This window comes from Dendrobates tinctorius, unplaced genomic scaffold, assembly GCF_039654945.1.
Source record: "Dendrobates tinctorius isolate UK_male_01 unplaced genomic scaffold, ASM3965494v1 ptg000117l, whole genome shotgun sequence".
NCBI classification, from domain to species: Eukaryota; Metazoa; Chordata; class Amphibia; order Anura; family Dendrobatidae; genus Dendrobates; species Dendrobates tinctorius.
In genome coordinates, this window is record NW_027361785.1 from 349,604 (window position 1) to 368,834 (window position 19,231).

The 19,231-nt window shown below is 43.3% G+C and overlaps 1 protein-coding gene across 1 annotated transcript in view; it reads left to right on the forward strand.

Annotated features, from left to right (window-relative positions):
- The window catches only part of LOC141101395 (interleukin-1 receptor type 2-like), a 45,409-nt gene that overhangs the window by 12,655 nt on the left and 13,523 nt on the right, over positions 1 to 19,231 (forward strand). The window contains exons 3-5 of the mRNA XM_073590458.1: positions 6,433 to 6,498; positions 11,166 to 11,295; positions 15,612 to 15,763. Of these exons, the coding sequence (XP_073446559.1) occupies positions 6,433 to 6,498; positions 11,166 to 11,295; positions 15,612 to 15,763 (348 nt within the window). The remainder of the gene's footprint in view (positions 1 to 6,432; positions 6,499 to 11,165; positions 11,296 to 15,611; positions 15,764 to 19,231) is intronic.

The window sequence follows — 19,231 nt, forward strand, 5'->3', positions numbered from 1 at the left end:
TGGTGGGCCCTGCGATAGGGAATGGGGACATGGAGGCCTCCTACACTCCCCTGAGCCAGTGTCCCTGCACTCCTCACATTCCCTATACAGGCTCCGCACCTGTCGCCGCACGCGAACCTTAAAGCCCTTGCTCGCCCTGACCCTAAACCCTCACTAGGGAATTGGTCGGTGCGGAAACTAATCCCACCACTGCACTAACAACACACATGAGGAAAGAAGACAATACAGGGGAAACACCACTTAGCTTTATGCTCTGTGCTTATGCTCCTGCAACAGAGCCCTCCACCTGCGTGCGTCTTCTCCTCCACCCGGATCCATCACCATAACAGGGTCCTTCACCATAGTGCAGCCTTGGAGCAGAGTCCACCACCAGTTGCTGCTGCTTAGTAACAGAGTCCCAAAGAAGAGTTCAGCTTCTGCCACGAAGGCAAGCATGCTTGAGTCCAGCTCAGCAGCCAAGTCCCACATGGTGAGTGCCACTCTCCATAGTCGCCACTCCACCAGTCCATGCAGACACTTCCTGCCAACACGATCACTGCGACCCCACCACGCCATGCCAGCCCTTCGTCCAGACACCATAGCTGAAACACATCCCCCCTGGCTAAGCTGCACAGGACTCCTCTTCAGCTCCATCCTTCCACCAGGCTCTCACCAACTCAGAATCAATGAATGAATCAGTATCCCCAGCCGTGATTACACACCCTGAGACTCATTTATAGAGCCCCACACCTGAATCATAATTACAGAGAACTTTAAACTGAAAACCTAAGGTGCGATAGCACTAACCACCACCGGGGACAGTCAAGTCACCTTGGCAACTTGCCAAAAGGAAAAAAGTTCACTCAGTGCTTTTAAAACTGTCAAATCACTTCAGATCATGACAGGATCTGCACGCAGCGTTGGCTTAACATCACACTTGCCAAACACCACAGGTGGCGTCACGAACTATCCATATAAACTACATATCAAACCACCATTTATTGGGCGCCCAGGGTCACGGACCGGGTCACCGCTGCTGTGACACATCCCCCTGATACCGGCCCGGTACCAAGTACCCCACGGCCCTGGGAGGGCGACCCACTAATATCAAAACAGTTAACATAGAAAAAATTCAAAAAAACTCATAACCCAAGGTATGGCCTTCCCAAAACCCTGTCTGATGACAAATGCACATATAGCAGGATGCAGCAGGCCTCCACTAATAAAGGCAAGGGGCAGCACAGGTGCAAACTACTGATAAAAACAACCACCCTGCACCTACCAGACCATGGAGGGGTTGGTTGCCTAGTAGAAAAAATGCACATACAGTGGGGAAAAAAAGTATTTAGTCAGTCAGCAATAGTGCAAGTTCCACCACTTAAAAAGATGAGAGGCGTCTGTAATTTACATCATAGGTAGACCTCAACTATGGGAGACAAACTGAGAAAAAAAATCCAGAAAATCACATTGTCTGTTTTTTTTTCATTTTATTTGCATATTATGGTGGAAAATAAGTATTTGGTCAGAAACAAGCAATCAAGATTTCTGGCTCTCACAGACCTGTAACTTCTTCTTTAAGAGTCTCCTCTTTCCTCCACTCATTACCTGTAGTAATGGCACCTGTTTAAACTTGTTATCAGTATAAAAAGACACCTGTGCACACCCTCAAACAGTCTGACTCCAAACTCCACTATGGTGAAGACCAAAGAGCTGTCAAAGGACACCAGAAACAAAATTGCAGCCCTGCACCAGGCTGGGAAGACTGAATCTGCAATAGCCAACCAGCTTGGAGTGAAGAAATCAACTGTGGGAGCAATAATTAGAAAATGGAAGACATACAAGACCACTGATAATCTCCCTCGATCTGGTGCTCCACGCAAAATCCCGCTCCGTGGGGTCAGAATGATCACAAGAACGGTGAGCAAAAATCCCAGAACCACGCGGGAGGACCTAGTGAATGAACTGCAGAGAGCTGGGACCAATGTAACAAGGCCTACCATAAGTAACACACTACGCCACCATGGACTCAGATCCTGCAGTGCCAGACGTGTCCCACTGCTTAAGCCTGTACATGTCCGGGCCCGTCTGAAGTTTGCTAGAGAGCATTTGGATGATCCAGAGGAGTTTTGGGAGAATGTCCTATGGTCTGATGAAACCAAACTGGAACTGTTTGGTAGAAACACAACTTGTCATGTTTGGAGGAAAAAGAATACTGAGTTGCATCCATCAAACACCATACCTACTGTAAAGCATGGTGGTGGAAACATCATGCTTTGGGGCTGTTTCTCTGCAAAGGGGCCAGGACGACTGATCCGGGTACATGAAAGAATGAATGGGGCCATGTATCGTGAGATTTTGAGTGCAAACCTCCTTCCATCAGCAAGGGCATTGAAGATGAAACGTGGCTGGGTCTTTCAACATGACAATGATCCAAAGCACACCGCCAGGGCAACGAAGGAGTGGCTTCGTAAGAAGCATTTCAAGGTCCTGGAGTGGCCTAGCCAGTCTCCAGATCTCAACCCTATAGAAAACCTTTGGAGGAAGTTGAAAGTCTGTGTTGCCAAGCAAAAAGCCAAAAACATCACTGCTCTAGAGGAGATCTGCATGGAGGAATGGGCCAACATACCAACAACAGTGTGTGGCAACCTTGTGAAGACTTACAGAAAACGTTTGACCTCTGTCATTGCCAACAAAGGATATATCACAAAGTATTGAGATGAAATTTTGTTTCTGACCAAATACTTATTTTCCACCATAATATGCAAATAAAATGAAAAAAAAAACAGACAATGTGATTTTCTGGATTTTTTTTTCTCAGTTTGTCTCCCATAGTTGAGGTCTACCTATGATGTAAATTACAGACGCCTCTCATCTTTTTAAGTGGTGGAACTTGCACTATTGCTGACTGACTAAATACTTTTTTTCCCCACTGTAGATAAGGCTTGCTTTATGTTTCAAGCATGATATGTGGGAAAAGGTTGAAAAGTTCCAGGGGGCCGAATACTTTTACAAGGCCCTGTGTGTGTGTGTGTGTGTGTATATATATATATATATATATATATATATATATATAATGTATCTATACGTATAGATATTATATATATATATTTATATGATATATATAATATAATTATATATGCATATTATATATATATATATATCTATATATACTGTATATAAACGCCTTATCGTGTGTGTCTGTAACCGAAATTGCGGGCCACTGATTGGTCGAGGCTGCCAGGCCCCCGCCAGGCCACAACCAATCAGCCACAGGCGCAGCTGTTTGTAACGGTAAGCTGAGCCTGCTGTTGATTGGTCGCGGCCGCCAGGCGCAGGCCTTAATCTGTAAAAAAGAGAATTAAAATAAAAAAAAGGTATTCTCACCTTCCGACGGCCTCCTGTCTTCTTTCCACATGCCCGGCCTCGCGTTCCCAGTAATGCTATGCGGCTTAGACCGCTGATGACGTCACTCTCGCGAGAGCGAGAAAGAAGACCGACGTCACTCTCGCGAGAGCGAGAAAGAAGACCGACGTCATCAACGGTCTAAGCCGCAAAGCATTACTGGAAACGCGAGGCCGGGCGCGTGGAAAAAAGACAGGAGGCTGTCGGAAGGTGAGAATAACTTTTTTAAAATTTTTTAATATTGTTTTTGTACAGGGCCGCGGCAGTGATTGGTCGCGGCTCCAGGGCCGCGTTGCTGATTGGTTGCGGACAGAGGGCCGCGACGCTGATTAGTCGCGGCTACACGGAAAGGGGGGTGAGGGGACCATGCATACCAGGAAAGGGGGGTGAGGGGACCATGCATACCAGGAAAGGGGGTGAGGGAACCATGCATACCAGGACTGGGGGATGAGGGGACCATGCATACCAGGAAAGGGGGTGAGGGAACCATGCATACCAGGATTGGGGGATGGGTGGACCATGCATACCAGGATTGGGGGGGTGAGGGAACCATGCATACCAGGATAGGGGGGTGAGGGGACCATGCATTCCACGAAAGGGGGGTGAGGGGACCATGCATAACAAAAAAGGGGGGGGTGAGGGGACCATGCATACCAGGAAAGGGGGTGAGGAGACCATGCATATCAGGATTGGGGGTGAGGGGACCATGCATACCAGGATTGGGGGGTGAGAGGACCATGCATACCAGGACTGGGGGGGTAAGAGGACCATGCATACCAGGATTGGGGGGTGAGGGGACCATGCATACCAGGAAAGCGGGTGAGGGAACCATGCATACCAGGATTGGGGGATGAGGGGACCATGCATACCAGGATTGGGGGGTGAGGGGACCATGCATACCAGGATAGGGGGTTGAGGGGACCATGCATACCAGGATTGGGGGGTGAGGGGACCATGCATACCAAGAAAGGGGGGTGAGGGAACCATGCATACCAGGATAGGGGGGTGAGGGGACCATGCATTCCACGAAAGGGGGGTGAGGGGACCGTGCATAACAAAAAAGGGGGGTGAGGGGACCATGCATACCAGGAAAGGGGGTGAGGAGACCATGCATATCAGGATTGGGGGTGAGGGGACCATGCATACCAGGACTGGGGGGGTGAGGGGACCATGCATACCCCAAAAGGGGGGTAAGAGGACCATGCATACCAGGATTGGGGGGTGAGGGGACCATGCATATCAGGAAAGGGGGGTGAGAGGACCATGCATACCAGGAAAGGGGGGTGAGGATACCATGCATACCAGGATTGGGGGGTGAGGGGACCATACATACCAGGAAAGGGGGGTGATGGTGAGCATGCATACCAGGATTGGGGTGTGAGAGGACCATGCATACCAAGAAAGGGGGGTGAGGGGACCATACATACCCTGAAAGGGGGGTAAGAGGACCATGCATACCAGGAAAGAGGGGTGAGAGGACCATGCATACCAGGATTGGGGGGTGAGAGGACCATGCATTCCAGGATTGGGGGGTGAGGGGACCATGCATACCCCGAAAGGGGAGTAAGAAGACCATGCATACCAGGAAAGAGAGGTGAGAGGACCATCCATACCAGGATTGGGGGGTGAGAGGACCATGCATTCCAGGATTGGGGGGTCAGGGGACCATGCATACCAGGATAGGGTGTTGAGGGGTAGCATGCATATCAGGATTGGGGGTGAAAGAACCATACATATCAGGATTGGGGTGAGAGAACCATACATATCAGGATTGGGGGGTGCATTATAGCATTATTATTAAATCTTCAAAAATAAATTGCATATATATTCTAGAATACCCGATGCGTTAGAATCGGGCCACCATCTAGTATGATATATCCAAACCAAAAAAAACTTATCCGCTATTTCAAGCAAAAAAGTTCAGAGTATCTTAGAATAAAAATAAATACATTTTATTACATCGAAAATTAGAGTACAATACTAGAAACAGAGCAACTCACTAAGCAGGCAAAATAATACTGGGGTAAAAATATTCAATTTTAATCATGAAGGTCATGGTACTGTATATAGATTATAATTAATCAACAAGCAAAAAGGCTAAAACATGTGCTGTGTATCCAAAACTGCCCTATTAGTCAAACATACCAAGTAACAATAAATATTTTGGTTTGAAAAAGTCAAACGGAGCTCCTTCCCTTCCGAGCCCTGCCGTGTGCCAAACAGTGGTTTTCTCCCTCATGTGAGGTATCAGCACAACAACTTTATCTGTCTATTTTCTCTTTTTATCCTTGTGAAAATAAAAAAATTGTTGCTAAAAGATAATTTTCGTGACTAAAAAGTTAAATGTTCATTTTTTCCTTCCACGTTGCTTCTGCTCCTGTGAAACACCTGTAGGGCTAATAAACTTTTTGAATGTGGTTTTGATCATCTTGAGGGGTACAGTTTTTAGAATGGTGTCACTTTTGGGTATTTTCTGCCATATAGACCCCTCAAAGTGACTTCAAATGTGAGGTGGTCCCTAAAAAAGATGGTTTTGTAAATTTTGTTGTCAAAATGAGAAATCGCTGGTCAACTTTTAACCCTTATAACTTCCTAACAAAATAAAATTTGTTGCCAAAATTGTGCTGATGTAAAGTAGACATGTGGGAAATGTTATTTATTAACTATTTTGTGTAACATATTTGTCTGTTTTAAGGGTATAAAAATTCAGAGTTAGAAAATTGCAAAATTTTCCAAATTTTTGCAAAATTTCTGTTTTTTCACTCAAACACGTTATATCGAAGAAATTTTACCACTGTCGTGAAGTACAATATGTCACGAAAAAACATTCTCAGAATCACCAAGATCTGTTGAAGTGTTCCAAAGTTATTACCTCATAAAGGGACAGTGGTCAGAATTGTATAAATTGGCCCGATCATTAACGGGAAAACCACCCTCGGGGGTAAAGGGGTTAATACTAAAGGTGTGCGGGTCCTATTTTTTCTTTTTTGAAAATTTTTCTTGGTTTTCTTTTTCTAATAGATAATTTTATTTTTACTCTTGTCTCCTTAGCAAAAAGAAATATGGCTCCTAGGATCATAGAACCCCTTAAAAATATGAATTTGTACGTGGAAGCAGGTAAGAATTATTACAGCCATAAATTTTCCTACTAAGAGTAGGAAAAATGCCTATAGGTCCCTTTTGGAAAAAAAATGTCTATAGGTCCCTTTTGGAAAAAAATGCCTATTTTTTTAAATCCCTAGGTCCCTTAGGCTATGTTTCCACTTAGCGCATTCCTTGCGCTTTGAATGGAGCGGAAAGCCCGCTCCGCCCAAAGCACTGCCCCTTCTGTACGCGCGATGATTCTAGATGTGTTCATTGAACACATCCGGAATCGTCACAGCGTATACATACAGTAGGCTATTTACCTTGCGGAGACTCAGCGTCTCCGCAAGGTAAACAGACATGCTATGGTCTAAAAAGACTCGCCACATGTCCGGTTTCGCGGGTGTGTCACCCGTGTATTAGGACGCATAGTGGAGATGGGATTTCATAAAATCCCCTCCACTATGCTGTAACATCTGGACGCTGCAGATTGAACGCTGCGGCTGTACGCAGCGTTCAACCCACAGCTAATCTGGATATATTCCTGAACGTGGAAACATACCCTTACAGTTACTAGTTGATATAAACTCCTCAACATTGAAACTGCGACACCAAGTAGGACAAGCTGTAAAATTATGCAAACTGAGGAAGTAGCAGCTATAGTTAAGATCTATAAGTGGTGAAACTTTCAAGCACCTAGCTCCAAACTGTGGCGTAAAAGTCAAATTGAATGCAAATTTTTTTAGTCACATGAAACCTCAAAAATCAGATCACGTCTTGTGGGAGAATTGTGCAATGGATCCTGTTCGTCAACAAGCCAGCTATCGCTATTTATCACACACCGAAAAGAAAAAAGAAGAATCTGATCACAATGCATGTAGGTTGAAAAGTTCACACTGGAATATCAGCAAGAGGCCAGTTGTCAGCACAAAGTGATCTTCAGATTAGATAGTGGGTAGTTATCCATTCTACACTGCAAGTGAAATTGAACGTCATATGCCAAGACTAAGGCCACATGCACACATTGAGTATTTGGTGAGTTTTTTACCCCAGTATTTGTAAGCCAAAACCAGGAGTGGGTGATAAATGCAGAAGTGGTGCAAATGTTTCCATTACGCTTTTCCTCTGACCGTTCCACTCCTAGTTTTGGCTTACAAATACTGGGGTAAAAAACTCACCAAATACTCAATGTGTGCACATGGCCTAAGGCCTCAAATACAGAGACACGAACCATCTGAAGGTGTATGTGTGACATTGGGCTACAAGCCAGACATTCAGCTTCCGGTTTTCAATTGGTCCCAGCTCTCAAAGGCTGTCATGGTGTAGTGCAAGATGACTATTGAGACTGAAATGGAGTTCAATCTAGCATGGTGAATGGAGTGAAAAAAAACCCACAAAACATTTATGAATTTCTGATTTTTGTTAAATAAAAAAGCCATCAGAAAATGTTATGTAGTCCAAAATGGTACAAATAAAAACATCAACTCATCCCGCAGAAAATAAGCTCCACACAGCTCGTTCAGCAAAAAGAAAAAAAAGTTCTAGATGTAAGAATATGATGATGCAATAAATACTTTTTTTTGTAAATCAGTGCATTTGCGTGCAAATTATAAAAATGCTTTATAAGCCCTGGGTCGCTGTAATTGTATAGGCCCGAAGAATAACATCATCTTTGTATATTTACTGCATGGTGAAAGGGTAAAATTGCATAAAAAAAAATTAGACAATTCATAAATTGTTTTTTATTTGTTCATTCTGTTTCTGAAAAAAATAGAATAAAAAGCATATGAAAAATGTTATGCACCTCCAAATGGCACAAATAAAAACTTGATCTCAACACGCAAGCATCAAGCCCTTTCTCTGATCTTTCGTCTGTCAACGGAAAAATTGAGCTTGTCCAGACGTACACTGTAAAGTCATCCTGTGATCTTTCAGCCTCTGTCTGGCCGGAGTGCACTTATTTAACTGTATAGGAAAGTGCAGCAGATTGCACTTTCCAATACAGGGAGACACTGCAAAGAAATGTATACCATACGATATACGGTACTTCTCTTAACAGTAGGTCCCTATGGTGGACAGATACTTTGGGATCCATCATGACAGTGTACACTGATGGGTGCATACCTCCCGAGCGTATTGTCCACAAGTGCAGTGTGGACCTCGCCTTAGTTCGACCGCTGATGGAGTAGTTTCAGCTGATCGTGAGAGTGTCAGACCCCCACCACTCCAATATCATATTGAGATAAGTTCTCAGCTGTTAGCTCGTGGACTACCCTCTTTACAATCTATGTGGCACATATCTCCGGAAGCGCTAAAGTGGTATATTTGCCATTCTCACTCTGAAACATCCATTGTACTCTAATTTCTGGAAAAAGCCAGTGGGGTCACTACACTACTAGATGATTTCCCTGAGTGTAATTTGAAAACCGGGGTCACTTTTTGTGGATTTCTGCTGTTTTGGATGCTTAGGGGCTTTACAAATGGTGCCCATAAACTACTCCAGAAAACTCTGCTCCTTAAACGTCAAATGGCACTCCATCTCTTCTGAGCTCTGCACTACGCTCAAAAGAAATGTATGACCACATGAAGGGTATTGCTGGATTTGGAAGAAATTGCTTTATAAGTGTTTGGTTCCTGTCAGGGTTCTGTCAGCGCCGGCAAACTGCCACGGCTGAACAGGGTGACTCACCCACACTGCGGGAGGGCCCGGGGTCAGATACTGCAGGGAACGCTCAGGCAGACAGGACTTGGGATGCTGAAGGTAGGAAGCAGTGAAGGACTTACGATCATGTGACCGCAGGGGGAGGGCTTAGCGTCCTGCTGGAGATTAATGCAGGATTCTACTACAGGGATCCTCTTGTCAGACTAACGGGGGTCATGCACAGAGAGAGCAGCGCGGTTCCAGAGGGACAAGCAGAGAGTAGTCAGAATGTAAGCAATGAGTCATACATGAAGATAGCAGCAGAGTACAAGAGGGGCAATCAGAGAATAGTCCGGACATAGGCAATGAGTCAGAAACCAGAGAAGCAGATACACAGTACAGAATCAAGAGACAAACTCACAACAGGGGAAAAAACCGGGTCAGAACCATATAAGCAAGCTAGAAGACAATCAGAAGGCACAGGGGTCACCACATTCGGCCAAATGCAAAAGTATAACTGACGGGGATTGGAGTTTCCCAGGGCTATAAGAAGCTCTCCTTGAACCAAAGAGAGGCCACAGTAATTAACCCCAGGTGTGCAGGTCAAAGCCTGCACTAGGCTGAAGACATTAACCCCTGACATGCAGGTCAAAACCTGCACTGGGATCATGACAGTTCCATTTACTTCTATTATTCTTTGTGAAAATTTTAAATATGGGACTAAACAGCATTTTCATGTAAAAACTGTAATGTTTCATATTCACGTCCCAATGCTATAACATTCTGTGAAGCACATGTGGATTCAATATACTCACCACACCCTTAGATGAATTCCTTGAGTAGTCTAGTTTTCAAAATGGGATCATATGTGGAGGGAGTTACTGCTTTTCTGGCAGTACAAGGGCTCTGCAAATGTGGCATGGTGCCCACAAACATATGAGCAAAGTTTTCTTCTCAAAATGACACTCATTTTTTTGGAGCTCTACTGTGTGCCCAAACAGTAGCTTTCCCTAACACATGGAGCATTGGTGTACTCAGGAGAAACTGCACAACAAATTAGATGGTACATTTTCTCGCTATAAAAGTGAAAATGAAAAAATTGGGGCTAAAGCAACATTTTTTGGGCAAAAAAACTTAATCTTTAATTTAAACTGTCCAATGTATTAATATTCTGTGAAGTTTTCAAATAGGGTCACTTGTGGAAGTGTACACCCAGCTTCAGAGGTGCAATGCGCATGACCAGAAGTTCAGAATATAGCTTCCGGTCATGCCTCTGAAGCTGGGAAGTGTACACCTGGCAAAATGTGCGGCACGCGTGTGCGAGATTTGCAGGGGGTTGGCAATGATGACATTCCAGGGAAAAATTCACATTCTACAATGGATGAATACAACGTCTGTAGAGAAAGTCCCAAAAGACACTAAATGTCCTGGTTGATGCGTTTCAAAGTGATACTTCTTATTCATAAGTATGACTTCGAAACGTGTCACCCAGGGCATTAAATTTATTTTGGGACTTTCTCCTCGTTGTATTCATCTATTGTAGAATATCAATTTTTCCCTGGAATTATGTTTTAAATCAATGGAAATAAAAATGTAGAATTATATTTGAAGTGCTGCATCCACTTTATGGACTGCCTAATGTGATTGTAGTTGTTGATGTTATGTGCAGTACCAAAACCTCTTTTTAGCACTTATGCAAAATAATAAAAAAAATTGTGATTTTTTTTTTCATAAACCTTTTTTGTCTTTAATTTTTTTCTTTTACGTTTACTAGGGGATGTTACAGTGTGTTCACTTATATAATGCTTAGATATATCTTGCAAATCAAAGTGTTATTGCATGTTAGTATCAAAAAACAATAAGAGTAGTAGTTCTGTGCAATTTGGATGATAGGGGTTGAACCAATCTATAATTTTCCTCTGTAGCTGCTTCTGAAAATGTATAAGTAAATTGAGAATTACCATTTCCTTTCTTAATTAGGATTTTTATGTACATACTCTGACTCTTATTCTACTTTTTATTTTTCACTATATCATTATTATTATTTATTTTTGCAAAGGCTCAAAAATTGATCTACGGTGCTGCACTTGGCTTGGATCTAATAGTCCCATAGAGTTAATAAATATTTATTGGCTAATTAATGGAACTTTCATTCAAAATGACAGTTGTGTTCAAGAAAGTCTTTATAGGTAAGTACTTTATTATGTGCTATTGTTGTAGTCTAAAGCTGGTCATACCGTTACATAGCTGTTGGCCAAACATTGCTTTTGCCGATACCCATGTCAGACAACTATCCCATACACAGGAGCGCTTGTTTGGCCAGTCATTTCTGCGATCTCTTTGAGAATAATAATAATAATAATAATTTTATTTCTATAGTGCCAACATATTCCGCATCACTTTACATTATAGAGGGGACTTCTGCAGACAATAGACATTACAGCATAGCAATAAACACAGTTCAAAACAGATACCAAGAGGAATGAGGGCCCTGCTCGCAAGCTTACAATCTATAAGGGAAAAGGGGAGACACGAAAGGTGGATGGTAACAATTACTTTTATTGTTTTTATTGTTTGGACCATCCCTAGTGTAAGAATCGGGTGTTCCTGTTACTGCATGAACCAGTTAACAGTCTAAATATGTAACAGTACAGACACAGAGGGCTATTAAATGCAAAAAGCCTGTGAGAACATGATGCGAGGAACCTGGTTATGGTAAAAATTTTGAAATGAGCCACACAGGGATATTTAGGTTAATGCGATGAGGCGCTTGGCCAGTCTAATCAAATGCGTTTTTTAAGGCACGCTTAAAACTGTGGGGATTAATCGTACTAGCCTGGGTAGTGCATTCCAAAGAATTGGCGAAGCACGTGAAAAGTCTTGGAGACGGGAGTGGGAGGTTCTGATTAATGAGGATGTTAACCTCAGGTCATTAGCAAAACGGAGGGCACGGATAGGGTGGTAGGCTGAGACAAGGGAGGAGATATAGGGTGGTGCTGAGCCATGGAGTGCTTTGTGGGTAAGGGTAATAAGTTTATACTGAATTCTGGAGTGGATGGGTAACCAGTGTAATGACTGGCACAAGGTGGAGGCATCGGTGTAACGATTGGTGAGGAATATGATCCTAGCTGCAGCATTCATGATGGATTGGAGAGGGGAGAGTTTGGTAAGAGGGAGACCGATTAGTAGAGAGTTACAATAATCCAGACGAGAATGAATAAGAGAAACAGTAAGAGTTTTTGCAGAGTCGAAAGTAAGAAAGGGTCGAATTCTAGAAATGTTTTTGAGGTGCAGATAACAATAGAGAGCCAGTGATCGGATGTGGGAAGTGAATGAAAGCTCGGAATCAAGTATGACACCAAGACAGCGGGCATGTTGCTGGGAAGTAATGGTGGACCCACACATGGAAATGGCAATGTCGGGCATAGGTAGGTCAGTAGAGGGAGGAAACACGAGGAGTTAAGTTTTTGACAGGTTCAGTTTCCGATAGAGGGAGGACATGATGTTAGAGACAGCGGTAAGACAATCACTGGTGTTTTCCAAAACGTCAGGCGTGATATCAGGAGAAGAAGTGTATAATTGAGTGTCATCAGCATAGAGATGGTACTGGAACCCAAATCTACTGATTGCTTAACCAATAGGGGCAGTATACAAAGAGAAGAGGAGGGGGCCTAGGACTGATCCTTGAGGAACCCCAACAGTAAGGGGAAGATGAGAGGAGGAGGAGCCAGCAAAAGATACAGTAAAGGAGCGGTCAGAGAGATAGGAGGAGAACCAAGAGAGAACGGTGTCCTTGAGAAAGCCACAGGCTTACATGTTAGCTGGCAGTTTATCTCTGGGAGAACAAAGGGATCGGCGGTCCGAATTAAATATGTGTGTTCAACATCTCTCTCAATGATCAGTCAGCTGGTGTCCCCAAACACATTTGAGTGTTGGCTGAACCCATCGATATTGACTTGTTTGACCGACGTTAGTCTAATATCTATGGGGGCCTTTAAGCCTGATCACCCACAATGGCTGTTATCAGCTTTGCTGTTCTATGGAGAGGCCATGATAGTTGCATATAGAATAATAGGAGATATACAAGGAAGGTCAAGCAGCCCCAATCACAGTCTAAAGGGTTCATAAATGTGCTACTGATCTATGAATAAGTGATATGTTTTGATTATTGAGCAACCGTTTAAAGATACACTTACAGGAACTTTTTTTTCACTAAAATTGTGAAAACAGTGCATTGAAAAAGTATTCATACCCTGTGAACTTTTCCATAATTTTTTCACGTTACACTCACAAACTTAAATGTGTTTTATTGTGATTTTATGTGCTATACCAACACAAAGTAGCAAGTATTTGTAAAGTGTAAAGAAAATTATATGTGATTTTCTAATTATTTTAAAAATATAGATATGATAATTATGTTGTGCATTTGTATTCAGCCCACCTGAGTCAATACTTTCTAGGACCTCCTTTCTCTGCAATTACAGCTACTAGTCTTTTGGGGTATGTCTCTACCAGCATCGCACATTTAAATGCTGAAATTTTTACCTATTCTTCTTTGTAAACTTGCTCTACCTCAGTGAGGTTGGATGGAGAACGTTTATGAATAGCAATTTTCATGTCTTGCCACATATTCTCTACAGGATTTAGTTCTGGACTGTCACTGGGCCATTCACACACATGAATATGCTTTAATCTAAACCTAAAATATAAATTAAAAAAACATTTATGTTTGCGGGTAACATGAAAAAATGTGGAAACGTTCACAGAATACCTTTTCAAGGCAGTGTATGTTTATGTAGTGTAGAGTCAGTATATTAATACAGTATATTCACCTATCAGCATCTTCTCAGGCATCCAGTGAAGTTCTGTTCCTCCTTTGAGTTATGTAATGCCAATTCAGATTATCCAGATCACTCTCTGCTCTATGTGTGAGCCTGAGGTCTCTTTTACCATGTATGCCTATAAGCTTTGTTGTGTTGACCATAGGTCTACACTGTAAAATCAACTTCTGGGTCACACAGGGAAATGTTACATTTGGAGGATGTTTAGATCCCATTCTACAGTATATTCATGTCAGTGGTTTAGCAAAATTGTGAGTGTACCCACTCCCTTGGATGAAAGCCCACACATGAATACCCCACACATGAATAGTTTCAGCATGCTTTACTGTTGGTACGACACAAGCATCATGATAGCTATCAACTTTTTTTCTCCAGACAATCATTTCAGATGTCCTCCCACACAGTCTGAAGGGGGCTTCATCAGACAAAATAAGTTTATCCCAGTCCTTTGCAGTCCGATTCCTGTGCATCTCAAAAAGTTTTTTCTATGATGAAGGCCATAGTCAGGAATTCTCCCAGATCTCAATTCCATTGAGAATCTGAAGTCAATGCTCAAAACGTGGGTAGACAAGCAAAGACTCAGAAATTATGGTAAATTCTATATATACAATTTCATAATTACATGCCATATTTTTCGGACTATAAGACGCATTTTTCCCCAAAAAATTTTGGAGGAATATGGGCGTGCATCTTACAGTTCGAATGCAGGCTTACCAGGGGGTCCATTCATCAGGGAGCTGGTGGTAGCAAAAGTGTCGTGATGCTAAGGCCCGGTGTCAGTGGTGAGCAAAGCGGAGTACATCATTGGTTTTCAGGTAGCTATTTTCCTGAAGCCATGGGCCGCATCCAGCGGCCATTCTACTGATGCCGTGGGCTTCAGGGAAATGGCAGCCAGAGGCCGTGCGCGTGTAGATTGAGATCTCGGCTGGGTTATTCTCCTCATGCACTTTGCTTTGCTCACCACCGACCTGTCAGCAGCATTGCTACACTTCTGCCACCACCGGCCCCATGAGAAAGGGACCCTGCTCAACGCAATGCACTCTGCTTTGTCTCACTGCTGACACTGAACCCACAGCATCGCACAGCTGAGATACTCCCTCCTCCCACCCAGGGCCCGCAGCATTGCCCCACTTCTGCCACTGCCGGCTTCTTGAGGTAGGGACCAAGCCTCCTATGACCTGGCTTCACCGCCACCGGCCCCCAGGTAATAAACTTAAATTTGGACTATAAGACGGACCGCCATCTTTTAAAATTTTTTTTTTACAATTTTCCACCCTAAAATTTGAGGCATGTCTTATGGTCCTGTGGGTCTTATAGTCCAAAAAATTAGGTAAGTCTTCATAAATAAGAGACAACACTGTAAATATTAAGTCTCTGTATAAATTTGATGTAAAAGTCAATAAAAGTATAACAACATATGAAATGCTTTTATTTGTACTTCAGTAACCATAGAAACATCTGACTAAGGCCAAGTTCACATGTTCAGTATTTGCTACCACTTTGCAAAAAAGGGCGAGGAGTTGGAAGGGCAATGGGAGTTGGTACATGTGGCATTGGCTGTACTAGGATAATAGGCGTATAGGCTAGAGTGAATTTCTCTAAAATGAACATTGCTAATTAAAAATGTTGCATATTATTTTGTTGTTTTACATGTTGCTTTACAGGGTATATATCAAAGAAGATCAAACTTATGTTAACATTACGCTTCACATAAATGATGTTATCCCAGAAATCTACAACATCCCTATTACATGTATAGTAGACAGCCCATGGGGGACAGACAATTCAACACTTTATCTGAGAGCCTTAAATACAGGTCTGTACAAGGTGTATTAGATGTACATAGAGAATACTATAATAGCTAATTGGAAAGTCGTGCCAAATGTGTAACTGTAATAATATACATATTGATAATGGTAAACTGTATACATTGTCTGATATATTATTATTTATTGTTATAGCGCCATTTATTCCATGGCGCTTTACATGTAAGGAGGGGTATACATAATAAAAACAAGTACAGTAATGTTAAACAATACAAGTCATAACTGGTACAGGAGGAGAGAGGACCCTGCCCGCGAAGGCTCACAATCTACAAGGGATGGGTGAGAATATAGTAGGCGAGGGTAGAGCTGGTCATGCAGCGGTTTGGTCGATCGGTGGTTACTGCAGGTTATAGACTTGTCGGAAGAGGTGGGTCTTCAGGCTCGTTTTGAAGGTTTCGATGGTAGGTGAGAGTCTGATATGTTGTGGTAGAGAGTTCCAGAGTAGGGGTGATGCGCGAGAGAAATCTTGTATGCGATTGTGGGAGGAGGAGATAAAAGGGGAGTAGAGAAGGAGATCTTGTGAGGATCGGAGGTTGCGTGCAGGAAAGTACCAGGAGATGAGGTCACAGATGTATGGAGGAGACAGGTTGTGGATGGCTTTGTATGTCATGGTTAGGGTTTTGTACTGGAGTCTCTGGGCAATGGGGAGCCAGTGAAGGGATTGACAGAGGGGAGAAGCTGGGGAATAGCGAGGGGACAGGTGGATTAGTTGGGCAGCAGAGTTTAGAATAGATTGGAGGGGTGCGAGAGTGTTCGAGGGGAGGCTACAGAGCAGGAGGTTGCAGTAGTCAAGGCGAGAGATGATGAGGGCATGGACTAGGGTTTTTGCAGATTTTTGGTTGAGGAATGAACGGATTCGTGAAATATTTTTGAGTTGAAGTCAGCAGGAAGTGGAAAGGGCTTGGATATGTGGTTTGAAGGAGAGATCAGCGTCAAGGATTACTCCGAGGCATCGAGCTTGTGGGACTGGGGAGAGTGGGCAGCCGTTTACTGTAATGGATAGGTTCGTTGGGGGGGTCACGTGAGATGGGGGAAAGATGATGAATTCTGTTTTGTCCATGTTAAGTTTCAGAAATCTAGCGGAGAAGAAGGATGAAATAGTGGACAGACATTGAGGGATTCTGGTTAGTAGGGAGGTGATATCTGGTCCAGAGATGTAGATCTGTGTGTCGTCAGCATAGAGATGATACTGAAAGCCATGAGATTCTATGAGCTGTCCCAGGCCAAAGGTGTAAATGGAGAAGAGCAGGGGCCCTAGGACTGAACCTTGTGGGACTCCGACAGATAGGGGGCAAGGTGAGGAGGTGGCGTGTGAGTGGGAGATGCTGAATGTCCGGTCTGTTAGGTATGATGAGATCCAGGATAGGGCCAAGTCTGTGATGCCAAGGGATGAGAGGGTCTGTAATAATAGGGAATGGTCCACTGTGTCAAAGGCAGCCGACAGGTCCAGGAGGAGGAGGACAGAGTAGTGTCGCTTGCTCTTGGCGGTTAAGAGGTCATTGGTGACCTTAGTAAGGACAGTTTCAGTAGAGTGGTGTGACCGGAAGCCAGATTGTAAGCGGTCGAAGAGGGAGCAAGAAGAGAGATGGGAGGACAGTTCAAGGTAGACGTGTTGTTCCAGTAGCTTGGAGGCATAGGGGAGAAGTGATATAGGGCGATAGCTAGGTACAGAGGATGGGTCAAGAGAGGGCTTTTTGAGGATAGGTGTGATGGAGGCATGTTTAAAGCTTGAGGGGAAAACACCAGTTGTTAGTGATAGGTTGAAGAGATGGGTTAGGGTTGGGATGAAGACTGTGGTGAGGTTTGGGATGAACTGGGATGGGATCGGGTCAAGTGCACAGGTGGTGAGATGTGATCTTGAGAGTAGAGTGGAGAGTCGATCTTCTGTAATGGTGGAGAAGTTGGTTTTGGAGGTGGAGGGCTGGGAAGTCGGGAGGAAGGGCTCTCGGGGTTGTTGACCAAAACTGTCTCTGATGTTATATATACTCTCAAATTTACAAAGATTCTATTTTTGAATCACATTTTGCAAACTCCTTCCCAAAATATTACCCGCTAACAATATAATAGTATATGTTTTAATTTTTTTGTTTTATTGTCATTAATTTCTATATGATAGATCATAACTTTCTAATCAGTGTGGATTGGGCCACTAGGAACTCTGATACATAAAAATCATGGAGTCCCATAGCAGAAGTTCTAATTGGGCACCCACTCAAAAAAATAATAAACATATTTGGCAGAGTCACAGAAGAGCATATCTGAATATTTCACAACTTTGCAGCATTTACAAAGTAATTTTACTCCTATTGAAGCCCCTAGGTTCTCTTTCATTACTCCCATAAAGTATTATGTCAACAAAAGATGCATCCCAAATACAGTGTGATAACCCCACAGTGAATTCCTCAACAGTACTCTCCACATGCACAGTATAATTACCATACTGTACCCCTCACCCACCCTCTGACAAAGTATGGTGACACCAATAAAGTTTGATGCCCTAAGTGTGACCCTCAGACATTTATCCTGCAGTATTATGGGCCTTCATACAGTATAATGGCAACAACACCCCTCCACACAGTATGATGGACCCCAAAAGCCATTCAAACAGTATAATGGCCCCCACACAACTCTTAACATTATATGATGGACCCCACAAAAACCTTCACACTGTATAATTGCTCACATACAGTATAATGGTCCCCACTTAGCCTTGAAAACAGTATAATAGTCTCCCACATAGCCCTGCAAACAGTATAATGGCCCCCAGACAGACCTGCAAGCATTATAATGGCCCCCTACATAGCCCTGAAAACAGAATAATGGCTCTCACATAGCCTTTCAAACAGCAAAAATGCCACACATAGCACTATATAGTGTATAGTGGCTCCGACATAGTCCTTCATATAGTATAATGGCCCCCATATAGCTCTCCAATTAGTATAATTGTCCAAATAGGCCCCCACGTAGTATAATGGACCCTATGTAATCCTCCATACAGTCTAATTGGTCCCCCATACTCCTCTATACAGTATCATTGTCCCCATATAGAACTCCATACAGTATATTGGTCCCCATATAGTCCTCCATACAGTATAATGGGCCCCATATTGCCTTCCATACAGTGTAATAAGCCCCACATTATCTTCCATATAATATAATGGGCCCTACATAGTCCTCTATACAGTATATTGGGCCCCACATTGCCTTCCATACAGTATAATGGGCTCTACATAGTACTCCATATAGACTAATGAACCCCACATTGACTTCCATACAGTATAATGGTCCCTAAATTGCCTTCCATATAGTATAACGGGCCCCACGTAGTCCTCTATACGGTATAATGGGCCCCTCATAGTCCTCCATACAGTATAATGGGCCCCAAATTGTCCTCATACAGTATAATGTGCCCCAGATAGTTCTCCATACAGTACAATGAGCCCAGCATTGCCTTCCAT